General features: G+C 58.5%; 1 protein-coding gene across 1 annotated transcript in view; it reads left to right on the top strand.

Annotated features, from left to right (window-relative positions):
• NBEAL2 (neurobeachin like 2) overlaps nt 1–15,153 on the top strand; it is a 31,696-nt gene that overhangs the window by 10,376 nt on the left and 6,167 nt on the right. The window contains exons 8-38 of the mRNA XM_065627412.1: nt 735–1,023; nt 1,095–1,201; nt 1,422–1,496; nt 1,598–1,681; nt 1,820–1,918; nt 2,997–3,568; nt 4,028–4,160; nt 4,250–4,369; nt 4,464–4,797; nt 4,894–4,976; nt 5,084–5,176; nt 5,617–5,788; nt 6,327–6,460; nt 6,557–6,716; nt 6,793–6,895; nt 7,799–7,952; nt 8,095–8,253; nt 8,338–8,497; nt 8,656–8,741; nt 9,018–9,686; nt 9,765–9,943; nt 10,031–10,190; nt 11,690–11,827; nt 11,910–12,215; nt 12,406–12,555; nt 13,654–13,811; nt 13,893–14,026; nt 14,143–14,260; nt 14,346–14,503; nt 14,725–14,861; nt 14,896–15,060. Coding sequence (XP_065483484.1) covers nt 735–1,023; nt 1,095–1,201; nt 1,422–1,496; nt 1,598–1,681; nt 1,820–1,918; nt 2,997–3,568; nt 4,028–4,160; nt 4,250–4,369; nt 4,464–4,797; nt 4,894–4,976; nt 5,084–5,176; nt 5,617–5,788; nt 6,327–6,460; nt 6,557–6,716; nt 6,793–6,895; nt 7,799–7,952; nt 8,095–8,253; nt 8,338–8,497; nt 8,656–8,741; nt 9,018–9,686; nt 9,765–9,943; nt 10,031–10,190; nt 11,690–11,827; nt 11,910–12,215; nt 12,406–12,555; nt 13,654–13,811; nt 13,893–14,026; nt 14,143–14,260; nt 14,346–14,503; nt 14,725–14,861; nt 14,896–15,060 — 5,589 coding nt within the window. The remainder of the gene's footprint in view (nt 1–734; nt 1,024–1,094; nt 1,202–1,421; nt 1,497–1,597; nt 1,682–1,819; nt 1,919–2,996; nt 3,569–4,027; nt 4,161–4,249; nt 4,370–4,463; nt 4,798–4,893; nt 4,977–5,083; nt 5,177–5,616; nt 5,789–6,326; nt 6,461–6,556; nt 6,717–6,792; nt 6,896–7,798; nt 7,953–8,094; nt 8,254–8,337; nt 8,498–8,655; nt 8,742–9,017; nt 9,687–9,764; nt 9,944–10,030; nt 10,191–11,689; nt 11,828–11,909; nt 12,216–12,405; nt 12,556–13,653; nt 13,812–13,892; nt 14,027–14,142; nt 14,261–14,345; nt 14,504–14,724; nt 14,862–14,895; nt 15,061–15,153) is intronic.

Genomic DNA, 15,153 nt, shown 5'->3' with positions numbered 1-15,153 from the left:
TTAAAACCATCACCCCTTGTCCTATCGCAACAGGCCCTGCTCAAAACTCCGTTCCCGTCTTTCTTATCAGCCCCTTCTAAGCACGGAAAGGCCTCAATAAGGTCTCCCCGGAGCTTCTCTTCTCCAGGCTGAACACCCCCAGAGGGGCAGAATTCCTTCCCTCAACACAGGAGCAGTTCAGCAGGATCTCATAGTGCCAACAATGGAGTCATCTCATCTACGTTTGGCCTTCTAAAAATTACACCGAGCCTCAGTACTCTCAGCTCCTTCTGTAATCAGTGAAAAGGGAGAAGCTTCTCCCAGAGAGAGTCATCCCATTCGAAAAAAAGTGCCAAGAAAGGTGAGAAGAATTACTGTGGGCAGTGGACAATTTCTTCTTATATCTAGTCTAAATCTCCCCTCTTTAGTTTAAAACAATCACCCCTTGTCCTATCAGAACAGGTCCTGCTCAAAAGTCTGTCCCCATCTTTCTTGTCGGCCCCTTTTAAGTCTGGAAAGGCCATAAGGTCTCCTGGAGCTGAACCCCCCAACTCTCTCAGCCTGTCCTCCCATCCCTGGAGACACCCCAGGCCAGGCTGGACGGGGCTCTGAGCAACCTGAGCTGGTGCAGATGTCCCTGCTCATGGCAGGGGGGGCGCTGGGGGAGCTGGGAATGTCCTTTCAACCAAACCATTCTGTGATTCTGTGATTCTACGATAAAACCTCGTTTTTCCCCCTCCCCATCATCCCGACAGCCCAACGCCCTGGGGGCCATCACGCCGGCGGCAGTGGAGGTGCTGCTGGGGGTTCTGCGGCGGGGAGGAGATGGGGGAACCCCCCCGCTCCCCAGGTTGCTGGAGCTGGTGTTGCGCGTGGTGGTGGCCGTGGTCCACGTTCTCCACGGCGGCAGTCCCGGCGTTGGCCCCGTGTCCCTGCGTGTCCTCCTGGATGGTTACTTCAGAGTGCTCAACTCCGACCTGCCCGTCGCGTCCTTGGCACCAGAGGCGGCCGGTGGCCTCATCGCTCTCCGTGTCCTCATGCTGGGTAGGTGGTTGGGGACAGGGATGGAGATGGGGAGGTGGGATGGGTGCTGAGCCATCGTCACCTCGCTGTAGATGCCATCCCGGCCATGCTGAACTGCGAGGACCGGCCGGTTCTCCAAGCCGTCTTTCTCAGCAACAACTGTTTTGAGCACATCATCCGGCTCCTCCAAAACAGCAAGGTACTGGGGTGGCCACCTTGGTATCCCCACTTGGTGACACTAGGGTTGGGCTCCCTCATCTCCATCCTCACCCTTCCTGGCTCTAAATGATGTTGGGACAGGGTGGCTGCTCTACAGCAGCACCCATGGGGTGGGCACCCTCCAGAACCCCATTCCCTCTTCCCCCCACCCCATACTGTGTGCTGTTCTCTGGGGTTGACACCCACCTCGTGTCCCACAGCTCTACCTCGGCAGTTCACGGGAAGCCCAGGATGAGGTTCCCTCACAGCCACCAGACAGGAATGGGCTCCAGCAGGTACCTTGTGGGGCTGCCCCATAACCAAACCACCAGGCGCGGTGGGTTATGTCCCCCCGGCCCCATGGTTCAGTAGACCCACCACCCCCGTGTCCCCACAGGTCTTTGACAGCAGCTCTGACACCATCGCAGTCCACGCCATCGGGGTCCTCACCGCCATCATGAGCAACTCGCCCTCAGCCAAGGTGGGCAGTGGACTGGGGTGGTGGGGACACCCCAAAAGTTGGATGGGTTTGGGGGTTTTCATGCTGCAAGGTGGACTGGGGTGAAAACAGCACATGGTGGGACTCAGCGTGGGGTCCCACATGCCCGGGTGCTTGCAGGAGGTGTTCAAGGAGCGCATTGGCTATGCCCACCTCTACGAAGTGTTGAGGAGCCAGGGCCAGCCCACCCAACGCCTGCTCCAGGAGCTCCTCAACATGGTGAGCATGCCCACTTCTCCACGCCAAGCAAAGCCCTCAGTGCTGGTGGTTCGTGGTGGATCTCAGCCCCCAGCAGCCCCATTCCTCACCCCTCAGTCCTCTCCACCTTGTTAGTATCCCATTAGCTTCCTCCTAGGGGGTCCTGAGGCCATCTTTAGCTTGGAGTCACACTCAGCTTTGGGGAGATTTGAGCCCGTTCTGATGTGGGACTGCTTGCTCTGGTGCTGCTGGATGCATGAGGGTCTCCAAAATGTTTGATGCATGAGGGTCTTGATGGAACTTGATGCATGGGGGTCTCCAATGTGCTTGATGCAGAAGGCTCTCCAGGGCACTTGGTGCACAGTAGTCTCTGAAATGCTTGATGCATGAGAGTCTCCAAGATGCTTGATGCACAAAGGTCTTCAAATTGCTTGATGCGTGGGCGTTCTTCAAGGCGCTTGATGCACAAGGGTCTCCAAGGCACTTGATACATGGGGGTCTCCAATATGCTTCATGAAGGGTCTCTGTGACCCTTAACGCACAGGGTTCTCCAAGACCCTTGATGCATGGAGGTCTCCAAGACCCTTGATGCACAAGGTTCTCCAAGACCCTTGATCAGGAGTGTCAAACTCAATTTCCACCCTGGGCCACATCAACCTCATGGTTGCTTTCAAAGGGCTGAAGGTAATTTCAGGACTGTAAAAATGTCAGAGTTGTTACATTTATACAGTCCTAAAATTACATTCAGCCCTTTGAAAGCAAGCATGAGGCTGATGTGGCCCCAGGTGAAAATGAGTTTGACACCTCTGCCCTCAATGCACGGGGTTCTCCAAGACCCTCGATGCCCAAGGGTCTTCAAGATCCTTGATGTACTAGATTCTCCAAGACCCTTGATCCTTGGAGGTCTCAAAGACCCTTGATGCATGGGAGTCTCCAAGACGCTTGATGCCCAAGGGTCTTTGATAGGCTTGATACATTGGAGGCTCCAAGACTCTTGATGCATGAAGTCTCTACCACCAGCCCGGGGTGACCAGAGGGGGAGGATCCATCCCTCTCCACAGGGTCGAGGCTGCACCAACCAGCTCTTGTGTTTCGACAGGCAGTAGAAGGTGACCACAGCTCCTTCCCAGTGCGCCCCATCCGCAACGAGCAACCCCTGCTGATCCTGCTGGCCTGGCTGCCGGCATTGGCGTGCCGGGACCTCCAGATCTTCCTCTCGGGCCAGCTGCGGCGGCTCTGCGAAGCCTCCCTGCCCAGCCGCCTCACCTGCGTCAAGGCGGGCATGGTGGGCTGTCTACTGGCCGCCTTAGCCACCGAGCCGGCGCTGCCGGTTGCCTGCTCCGAGAATTTACTGGAGCTTCTGCGGGCGTTGGGCAGCCTGTCCATCCGCCCCGGGGAGCTGCGGCAGCTGCTGCGGCTTCTGCGGCGCGAGCGGGGACGGGGACCTCATCCCTACGTGGCACCCGTCATCCGGGCGCTGTCGGGGATGGCGCGGGCGGAGGGACCCCCCCGGGCGCTGCAGAGCTTCGACCTGACGCCCGGCATGGCGGGGATCATGGTGCCCGCCATCCAGAAGTGGCCTGGAGGGGCCTTCGCCTTCCACGCCTGGTTGTGCCTGAGCGAGGAGGAGCCCGAGCCAGCGGCGAGGCCGAAGAGGAGGCAGCTCTACAGGTGATGCTCAATGGAGGGACCAGGGGAGGGCTGAGGTGAGGATGAGGAGGGACAGCACCACCATCCCAAGAAAGGCGTTGAGGTGCTGGAGCGAGTTGAGAGAAGGGAACGGAGCTGGGGAAGGGGCTGGAGCACAAGTGTGATGGGAGCGGCTGAGGGAGCTGGGGGTTCAGCTGGAGAACAGGAGCTGAGGGGAGACAGGGACACAAAGAAACGGCCTCAAGTTGCACCAGGGGAGGTTGAGGTTGGATCTGGGGAACAATTTCTTCCCCAAAGGGCTGTGGGGCATTGGAACAGGCTGCCCAGGGCAGTGCTGGAGTCACCATCCCTGGAGGGGTCGGACAGATGGAGATGAGGTTCTCAGGGACATGGGGCAGTGCCAGGGCTGGGGTATGGTTGGACTTGATGATCTTGAGGGTCTTTTCCAACCAAAACAATTCTATGATTCCCCTCCATCAGTTTCTTCACAGCCGGTGGGACGGGCTTCGAGGCGTTCTTCACCACCGGCGGCGTGTTGGTGGTGGCCGTCTGCACCAAGAAGGACTACATGACAGTGGCATTGCCAGAGTTTGCCTTCAACGACTCAGCTTGGGTGAGCATCGTCCCCACCCCTGTCTCCATCCCCATCAGGGGCTCAACGAGGCCACCGGGATGCCTGACGCCCCCTCCCTGTCCCCCCAGCACTGCGTTGACGTTGTCCACGTCGCCGGCCGCCGGCCCTTTGGCCAGAACGTCGTCAGCATCTACGCTGATGGGCACTTGCGGAAGACGGCGCAGCTCCGCTTCCCCTTCCTTCATGAGGTGAGCAACCCCCCCCGGTGCCCGGCCAGCCCCCTCCCCATGGCATGGGGCTGGGGACCGAGCGTGACTCCTTCTCCCTTCTTCTCCCTTCCAGTCCTTCACCTCCTGCTGCATCGGCTCCGCAGGCCACCGGACCACCACCACCGCCACCGCCGCCACCACCAGCCACCCCCCGGTGTCCCACGGGCCAGAGCTGGTCTTCCCCCCGCGCCCAGCACTCAGTCGCTCCCAGTCTGTCCCCGCCACCCTGAGCCCTCACTCCTGGACCCCCACTCAGCCCCCCACCGAGGGGGTGGTGGCCACCATGGCGGCTGGCAGCCAGGACACAGAGTGGGGCAGCCCCACCTCTCTGGAGGGTCACCTGGGCTCGGTGGCCATCTTCTGCGAGGCTCTGCAGCAAGCCCAGGTCAAGGCGCTCTTCTGCGCGGGTACGTCGGGGTGGGACACGGGGGATGTCCGCGGGGGTGCTGGTGGCAACCGGGGTCTCCACCATGCTCCATCTCACCCCAATCCTCTTCCCCCAGGGCCAAATGTCACATCACCGTTCACACTGGAAGGTGACTTGGCGGAGCTCAGCAGCAAGCTCTTGCTGTACTACACCCCACAGGTGAGGAGAGCCACCCCCCCCAGGGATGGGGACAGCACTGGGAGACCCTCTGGCCATAGGTGACACCTCCAGGAGCATGAATATTCTCCCATGGTGCTCTCTTCTAGGCCTGCAGGAACAACATCTGCCTGGACCTCTCTCCCAGCCACGGCTTGGACGGGAGGCTGACGGGACACAAGGTGGTCAACTGGGACATCAAGGTACGTTGGGTGCAAGGTTGTCTGTACTGGCCCACCCACCCCATGGCAAGGAGGCAGCTGGGCCCCTCTTGGGGGTATGGGGCAGGACCCCCAAGGAGTGTTGGATGGCTGTGATGGTTCCTCTGGACCCTACAGAGCCTCTGCTACATGGTATTGGGGCCACCAAGGACCTGTGTGGCCCATGGGTCCACCAAGAACCTGCATGCCACATAGGTCCTCAGCATCTAGGGTGGGCACCACGGGTGGTGCAGGGCAACAGGTGCTTTTCAGGGACCTGTTTTAGGTTGATGTTGTAGGATGGGTCTGGGGACACCCCAATCTTTGCTAGTCACAGGGTCTGGCTCTTCCCATCTTGGACTGAGTCCATGAGCAGGTGAGATGGACCCAACTTCCTCCTCGCCACCCAGCGCCCAGCAAAGCCTGTTGCTTCCCTCCGGCAGGACGTGGTCAACTGCGTGGGTGGGATGGGCGTGCTGCTGCCCCTGCTTGAGCAAGTGGTGTCCAAGAAGGAGGAACCCGAGGATGAACAGGAGACCAATGACCTGGTGGGACCAGAGCTGACATCCTCCAGGAATGCTCAGGGCATGCTCATCCCACTGGGCAAGTCCTCGGGTGAGGACCTCAGGGGATGTGGAGCAGGTTGGGTGGCTGGAGGTGACCCCACTGCCACATGGGTGCTGCCCGGAGCAGGCTGGTGTCCACCATGGGCATGAGAGGTCTTGCCTGGGGCACCTTGAGTTATGGGGAAATGAAGCAACTGTTGACATCCTTTAATGTTGTTATGACCCAATTAGTCATAAACAAGGAGTTTTGGGAAGACGAGGGTGGCTCCAGCCTGCTCACCTCCGCCTTGCCTTTGTGAGGAGTCTCTGGTGTCTTCTAGTAGGGCTGGGTTCATGCAGAAGCCTTCTTCTGCATAGGTGACACAGGCTTTCTCCTGACACCCAGCTATTTCTTTCCAAGCTCAGAGCAACAGAGGTTTCCACTCATGTAAATTTGGGAGAAATAGGAGAACAGGGTGAAAAGTTTGCAGAGAAAGGTTGTTGGTGGGGTCTCCAGGATGCCCAGGATGTGGGCAGCACTGGGGGAAGGTGTCCAGGTGGGCACGGGACTCACAGCTACTGATGGGGCTCTGCCCTGTGCCTTGCAGAGAGCAGGCTGGAGAGGAACAGCGTGGCCGCCTTCCTGCTGCTGGTGAAGAACTTCATCCAGAACCACCCAGTGAACCAGGAGAGCCTGGTGCAGTGCCACGGGCCGGCCATCATCGGGGCACTGCTGCAGAAGGTGTGGGGGGCTACCAAAGGTTCCATCCCGTGGTCCCCAGGGCTGTTCCCCATGGGAGACACCGGGGCTGGAAGCCTCTCTTCTCACCTATGGCAGGTCTCTGGTCCTCTGCTGGACATGAGCACGTTGATGGCGTCGCAGATCCTCATGGAGCAGGTGGCCTCGGAGGGCAGCGGGCTCCTGCTGCACCTCCTCTACCAGCATCTCCTCTTCGACTTCCGCATCTGGAGCAACAGCGACTTCGCCGTCCGCTTAGGTGGGACATGGTGGTGCTTGGGGATTCCTCCCCATCCTAACCAGCCTCCACAGCCGCTCACATCTTCTCCCCACAGGTCACATCCAGTATCTGGCCAACGTCGTCAAGGACCACAAGCAGCGTATCCGCAAGAAGTACGGGGTGCAGTACGTCCTTGACTCCATCCGGACATTCTACGGGTGAGCAGCTACTTGTAGCCAGGACCCCCAAAGGCTGACGTGGTGATGGGCTTGACCCCTTGGAGCTGCAGATCGGGGTAGACACCCTTTGCTTGGGGCTATATAGAATCACAGAATCACAGTGTGCTTTGGGTTGGAGGGACCTTCCCAGCTCCCCCAGTGCCCCCCTGCCATGAGCAGGGACATCTGCACCAGCTCAGGTTGCTCAGAGCCCCGTCCAGCCTGGCCTGGGATGTCTCCAGGGATGGTTCATCCACCACCTCTCTGGCCAACCTGGGCCAGGCTCTCACCACCCTCAGGTACCTCATGGGATAATTTTCCAGTGTGGAAGCATGGTGGTGGGTGCAGGACCTTCCACTCCCCTTGGCCATGCCCCATCTCCAAGCCTCCACCCAGAGTTTTGACCACTTAGTCCCAAAATCCACTCCCAGCGTCTCTCCAGCACTAACCAAGAGCATTTCTCTAATCAGCTGATGCCGTTTTCTTGTCTGACCTGAAGTGTTTCCACCCTCCTGTGGCACCACGGGTGCTCATACCCTGCAGAGTTCCAAATGCGTGGGGTGGATATTTCGCAGTGGGCAGGGTTGGCCAGAAGGGATGTCCACACTGGGCTGTCCTGGAGCTCCTTGGGCTTCATAGTGGGATTTATCATTGAATTTATCACAGAATCATTTTGGTTGGAAAAGCCCCTCAAGACCATCAAGTCCAACCATAACCCAGCCCTGGCACTGACCCATGTCCCTGAGAACCTCATTTCCATCTGTTCAATCCTTCCAGGGATGGTGACTCCACCACTGCCCTGGGCAGCCTGTTCCAAGCATTTGGGGTCATGCTGGTGACAAGGGGCAGGAGGGTGGCTGTGCATGTCCCCAGCAGGAATGCCGATGCATGTCTGTCCATCAGCACCTCCAGGGAGAAGACCACGGCCACTGATGACATCAAGACGGTGCAGACATCCCTCTTCAGCCTGGTGAAGGATTTCTTCTGCAGGAGCTTCTCTGGGGAGGAGATGCAGAGCTTGCTGAGCTACGTGGCCGGGGCGCAGGACGAGCAGCAGGTACATCACCAAGCCACCCGTGTCCCCAAACACCTCAGTGTGCTGTGGTCTGGCCCAGCACTTGGGAGCAGGTGGAGGGAAGCCACTGAGGTCCTGGTGGGGCACGTGGAGGGCAGTAGACAACCAACTTCATGTCTCGCAGGTATGCGGAGCGCTGGAGGTGATCCACAGCCTGCTGAAGGGCTCGCCCGCCCAGGAGCAGCTCTTCGCCTTTCTCTTTGAGCCAGGCCACGTGGAGGTCCTCTTCTCACTGCTGGTGCAGAAGAAGTTCTCGGATGAAGTGCGGGAGAGGGTCTTCAAGGTCAGGCAGGTCCCCAGTACCAACCTCTTGCCATCTCCAGCAGCTTTACTGTGGCGGGGCGATCACTCTTCTCTGTCTCACCAGGTCCTCTACAAAATGCTGAAGTACGAGAAGGTCCCCGAGCGCAGCAAGAACCGCCTGAAGCTGAAGGACATCGGGTACCAGGGGCTCATCGCCTGCCTCAGTGATGTCCCCAGCTCCATGCTGCTCTTCCGCTGCCTCTCGGAGCAGGTCCTCGGGGCAGGTACCACATCCCCTGGCCACCCATCCCCAACACATGCTGTGGGGTCGTCATTGGTGGCTTCCCACGAGGCTCAGCTGGTCTTGGGGCTGGGGGCCTTTGATGACTTGTGGGGACAGAAGGAGGTGTCCCACCACCGTACTGTCTTTCCTTGTCTACAGACCCCCCCAACTACAAGGACCTGGTGGCTGTAGTTTACCTGTCCCACCGGGCTGAGCTGACCGTCCGGCTCGATATTTGCCGCAAGGTGAGCAGGACCACGGGCGCAAGGAACTGTGACCAAGTGGTGACCCTTTGGCTGAGCTCCCTGGAGCCACCCATGGGCATCCAGCCATGCCTGAACACGAGGACCATGGGGATGGTGCCACCATGGAGGTGGTGCAGCCCCAGCACCCCATGATGGTTATGGGAGATCCAAGGTCTCAGGACCATCAGCAGACCCTTAGAGGGACCAAACCTCCAAAAGGTGACCAGGAACTGGGACAACATCCTGAGGTCTCCCCACCTCTGCTCTGTCTTGCAGCTCTTCCACTTGATCTACGCGCAGCAGGACATGGTGAAGCAGCTGGCGCGGTTGGCCGGCTGGCAGGACACGCTCACCAAGCTCTACGTCAAAGAGTCCTACGAGTCCCGCCAGCACAGCCTGAGCATCGGGGGCAATGGGGGCTGCCTGGAGCTCGTGCGCCTCTCGGACCCCCCCAGCAAAGAGGGGACAAGCCCACCACCGGCTGAGCTGCAGGAGCTGGACGTCTTCCTGCCACTGGGCTACGAGGCCTCGGACCAGGAGCTCTCCGAGGGCTTCTCCGACCACTCCATCTCCCCGAGTGGCCGCACCAAGTCCTTCCACTCCTACAACTTCAAATCTTTCGACTCCTCCGACCGGGCCAGCCACTCATCCTCCAACCCTGGCGATGGTCCTCCCTTCGATGGTGTCTACCATCCGCTCTCGCCCTTCTCCACCTCACCCTTTGACTTGGGGCTCGACCTGGCCAGCACCAGCTCCATGGCCACAGCCGAGAGCGGCACACAGACCCCAGCCAGTGGCCCCGGCACCCCCTCGCCCCTGGAGAGCTTCAAGCCCTTTCCGGGGATGCGAGCACGCAAGAGCTCCAGCCTCTCCAATGTCCTGGACGAGAGCAGCTACCAGGACGCGTTGCCCAGTGACAATGTCTCCAACACCAGCAACCCCCAGGTGAGCCCCAAACCATCGTACCCAGCACCCTGGGCTGCGCTGGACACCAAACTTCTCACCTTTCCTCTCCGTTGGCAGCAAACGCCTGAGGAGGAGCTGTGCAACCTCTTGACCAACATCATCTTCTCGGTGACCTGGCGTGGGGTGGAGGGCTGGGATGACGCGGCGTGGAGGGAACGTGGGCAGGTCTTCTCCGTCCTCACCAAGCTGGGGACGGCGTGCGAGCTGGTGCGGCCTCCTGATGAGATCAAGCGCAGGTGAGTCCTACCAAAGGTCTGGAGTGGAGTCCTGTGGGGTGCACCCCAAGGGAGGACCACCCAACAAAGCCACCTGTTCTCCCGCAGCCTCCTGGAGATGATGCTGGAGTCGGCGTTGACGGATCTGAAGGAGTCAGGGCCGACCACGCTGCCCGGTCTCACCCACAACGTCCTCAAGCTTCTGCGGCTGCTCCAGGATTTCTTGTTCTCCGAGGGGCACAACAACCAGGCCCTGTGGAGCGAGAAGGTGGGTGGGCAGGAGGAGGGGGTTCTGAGCCCAAACTTGAGCTCTGAACCCTAATACTAAGCCCTAATGTTAGGCCTAACCCTAAACCCTGCCCCTACCTGCAGCCATTGAACCTCACCTTAGAAAATAAGATGTGACTTAATCCCAAACTGTAACACTAACCCATAACCAGAAAATCAAAGCCTTAACCCCTAAACCTTAGTCCTAGCCCTACACCCTTGCCATAAACCCCAGCTCTAAGCCTTAACCCTAAACCTGCACCCTTGCCGCGAAGCCCAATCCTACACCCCAGCCCTAGCCCCTAATTCTGACCTTTAACCCCAGTCCTACAACCTTACTATAGACCCAAATCCAACGCTCTAACCCTATATGCTAAGATCTAACCCTAAACCCTATCTCTAACTCATAACCTGTAAGTCTAACCCTAACCCTTGCTGCTAAAATTAACTCTATGCTTTTGCTGTAAACCCTGACCCTGATACTAAACCCTGACCCCGATCCTAAACCCTAACCCCTAATTCTAAACTTTAACCTTAACCCTACACCCTTACCATAAACCCAACCCCATAGCCCTACTCCCTAAGTCTAACCCTAAACCACAACCCTAACTCATAACCTGTAAATCTAACCGTACCTCCTAAATCCTAATCCTAAACCTTAACCCTACATCCATGTCATAAATCCCAACCCTTAACCCTAATCTTAACCCTTGACCCTAACCCTGCACCCTTACTGTAAACCAAAACCCCAAACCCTAACCTTAACTCATAACCTGTAAACTAATCACACTTCCTAAATCCTAATCCTAAACCTTAGTCCTTCCTGTAAACCTCAGCCCTAACTCCAGTTCTATACCCTAGCCTTAACCCCAATCCTAACCCTTAACCTTAACCCTATATTCTAACTCTATATGCTAAGATCTAACCCTAAACCCTATCTCTAACTCGTAAATCTAACCCTAACCCTTGCTGTAAACCCCAACCCTGATCCTAAACCCAAACCCTGACCCCTAAACCTAAACTTTAAACTTAACCCTGCACCCTTATGTAAACCCAAGGACCTAGTCCCTGCACCCTAAGCTCTAACCCCAAACCATAACCCTAATTCATAAACATACCTCCTAAACCCTAATCCTGAATCTTAACTCTACATCCTTGCCATAAACCTCAGCCCTAACCCCTATCTTGTACCCTCGTCCTAACCCTTAACCCTAACCCCAGTCCTAATCCTTAACCCCAACCCTACACCCTTGCGATAGACCCAACCCTAAACCCCAGCCCATAACCCTGCCCAAACCCTAATTAGTTTGTCATTAGGGTATGGGTTGGGCTCTACCCTACCCCTAAACCCTAATCCTGACCCTACCCATAACCCAAACCTGTCCCAAGCAAAGCTGAGGGTGGCTGGCTGGTGGGGACAGACCTGGTGGCTTTGTGCCCGGCCAGCTGGAGAGGTGTGGGGTGTCTGGCTGGGCGGGGGGCTCACTGTGTCCCCCCCAGATCTACGAGGGGGTGAGCAGTCTGCTGGACAAGCTGGGCGTCTGGTACCACCTGGCCAACGGCACCTCCGACCTCAAGGAGATGGCCCAGACGGGTCTACGCATCCTCGTGGGCTACATCATGCTGCAGGACCCCCAGGTGGGTCAACCCTTCCCAGATGAGACCCCAGCCCTCCAGGGCAAGGCAGGTGGCCCCCTCTGACGTCCCGTGTCCCCCCCAGCTGCACTCGCTGGCGTACGTGAAGCTGCACAGCCTGCTGCAAACCGCTTCGGCCCCCAAAAAAGATGAGGCTTGCTACCTTCTGGGCAAGCTGGAAACCCCGCTGCGACGCTCGCTGGACGCCAAGTCCGAGACCTTCTCCTGGTTGATGCCCATCGTCCGTACGCTCATGGACCAGTGCTACGAGACCCTCCAGCTGCAGCTCTTCCTGCCCTCGCTGCCCCCCACCAACGGCAGCCCCACTTTCTACGAGGACTTCCAGCTCTTCTGCACCACCCCTGAGTGGAGGGGCTTCATCGAGAAGCACGTGGGTGTCACGGGACATCATCATTGGGGAAGCCCTTCCCAGGCTTAGAGATGGGTCCATGCTGTGGCCGGGTCTCCGTGTCACCACTGGGTTGGGACAGGCTGTGGGGGTGACCTGCAGGAAATGGATGATGGTTGGTGGGTCCCAAGCTCTGCAAACACCTCCCATCACGTCCTGGTTCTCTCGGCAGGTGCAGCCCACCATGGCCCAGTTTGAGATGGACACCTTCGCCAAGAGCCACGACCACATGTCCAATTTCTGGAACGCCTGTTACGATGCCATGATGAGCAGCTCCCAGCGGCGGGAGCAGGAGAAGGCGGCCAGCCGCAAGATGTTCCAGGTACTGCCTGCTCCTCACCCCTGGGCCATCACCCTGGGGATGTGCTCCTCATCCTGGGGACATGCTCATCACCCCAAGGATGTCATCAAGGGGTTGTGCTCCTAGCTCCGGGGGTGTCATCCTAGAGGTGTGCTCCTCTCCCTGGGGATATTAATTCTGAGGATGGGCTCTTCATTCTGAGGATGTCATCCTGGAGACATCCTCCTCACCCTGGGGACATGGTCCTCAGGATGTGCTCCTCATCCCAGGGACACCATCCCAGGGGTGTGCTTGTCAACCCAGGGATGTTTTTTCAGGGATGTGCTCCTCACCACAGGGACATGATCCAGGGACATCATCCTGGGGATGTGCTCATCACCCCAATGATGTCATCCTTGGGACATGCTCCTCGCTCTGAGAATCTCACCCTAGGGAAATGCTCCTCACCCTGGGGACATTAATCCTGGGGATGTGCCCTTCATTCTGGGAATGTCATCATGAGGAGATCCTCCTGATTCTGGGGACATCAGCCTCAGGATGTGGTCCTCATCCTGCCGACATCATTCTGGGGACATGCTCCTCATCTCAGGGACATCATCCTGGGAATATTCTCATCATCCCAAGGAAGTCGTTCCAGGGATGTGCTCCTCACCCCAAAGACATCACCCAGGGGATAGACTCATCACTCTGGGGATGTCATCCTAGGGACATCCTCCTTGCCCAAGGGACATGCTTCTCACTCTGGGGACATAATTCCTGGGGATATGCTGTTCATCCCAGGGATGTCATCCTGGGGACATGCTCCTTACCCTGGGAACGTTGCCCTCAGGAAATGCTCCTCATCCTGGGGACATCATTCTGGGAATGTGCTCCTCATCCCAGGAACATCATCCCAGAGTTGTGCTCATCATCCTGGGGACATCATCCTGTGGATATGCTCCTCACACTGGGGACATGCTCTTTATCCCAGAGACATCATCCTGGGGTTGTGCTCATCATTCTGGGGACATCATGCCAGAGATGTGCTCCTCACCCCATATACATCATCTGGGGACATTCTCCTTACCCTGGAGATGTCATCAGCCCTGTTGTCACTTCCCCGTCCTGCTCCCTCGGCAGGAGCTGGTGCTGGAGCCGGCAGCGAAGCGCTCCAAGGCAGAAAACACCCGTCACGCCAATGTTCTCAAGCAGGCCAACAACTACCACGGCACCGTGCTGAAACAGTGGAGGTCCCTGTGCCGCCTTCTCACCTCACCCCGCTCCACCTGGGCTGACCGGTGAGCCCCACCTCAGTCCCTGGGGCGGGGGGACACATCTGGGCGTCCTCGGGGGGTGCCTGACACTCCACCTGCCCCCAGGAACCCACCGGAGGTTCGCTGGAAGCTCTCAAGTGCCGAGACCTACTCGCGGATGAGGCTGAAGCTGGTGCCCAACCTCAATTTTGACCAACACTTGGAGGCCAGCGCCCTACGGGACAACTTGGGTGAGACCCGTGGGAGCTGTCACAGACCCTCTTGGGGTTGGGGTGGGACAGGGAACCTTAGCAGTACTCATCCCCCAACTGTGGGTGGCTGGGGGTGTCTGTTGACCCCCTCCTCATTCCAGGAGCCGACCACCTCCACAACCCTGCTGAGTCTCTCCCACTCGCTATGGCCAAGGAGGCCAAGGTGAGCGAGCTGGAGGATGACCAACTGGCCGAGGAGGACCTCCCCGTCCTGGACAACCAGTGAGTGTCCCCATCCCCTACCATGGCACAGGCTTTCCTAGCTGGGGATGTCACCGGGGTCTCCTCACCCCGCTGTGTCACCCAGGGCTGAGCCCAAGGAGCAGAACCAGCGGGAGAAGTTGGTGGTCTCAGAGGACTGCGAGCTCATCACAACGGTGGCTGTTGTCCCCGGCCGCCTGGAGGTGACAACCCAGCACATCTACTTCTATGACGGCAGCAGCGAGAAGGAGGAGACGGAGGGAGGTAACAGCGTGTGCTCCTTGGGGTGTCCCTGCAACAAAGCAGGGTGAGGAACCCCCAGTCTATCCCATCTCCTCAAGAAGCCCGTCTCACCATGTGCTGGCCATTTTGGGAGTGGGTTCCTCCCAACCCCAGGGTGATGCTGGTCCCATCCCTACCTCAGGAATTGGGTTCTGGGGGGAATGGTGACACCCACAAGGTTGTGTGTCCCCTCGTCTCGACAGGGATCGGCTATGACTTCAAGCGCCCCTTGTCCCACCTGCGCGAGGTCCACCTGCGCCGCTACAACCTGCGCCGCTCCGCGCTCGAGCTCTTCTTCATCGACCAGGCCAACTACTTCCTCAACTTCAGGAAAAAGGTGGTGGCACCCTTTCCCCTCGCCCAGAACTCTCCAGGGGCCATGGCACCACCCAGGCTCTGACCACTCCGTGTCCTCCCGCCTGTCGCCCCAGGTGAGGAACAAAGTCTACTCCTGCATCCTCGGCCTCCGTCCCCCCAACCAGATCTACTTCGGCAGCCGATCGCCCCAGGAGCTGCTGAAGGCCTCGGGGCTCACCCAGGTATTGCTTCCCCCTTGCCCACCCCATGTCTCGCCTTCCCAGATGGTATGATGGAGGGTGCCAGCATGGGATGGAGATGGCCATGGGAGCAGG

This window comes from Caloenas nicobarica, chromosome 2 (assembly GCF_036013445.1).
Source record: "Caloenas nicobarica isolate bCalNic1 chromosome 2, bCalNic1.hap1, whole genome shotgun sequence".
Taxonomy (NCBI): domain Eukaryota; kingdom Metazoa; phylum Chordata; class Aves; order Columbiformes; family Columbidae; genus Caloenas; species Caloenas nicobarica.
The sequence above is the reverse complement of the archived record's forward strand: the minus strand, read 5'-3'. Positions and strand labels throughout refer to the sequence as shown.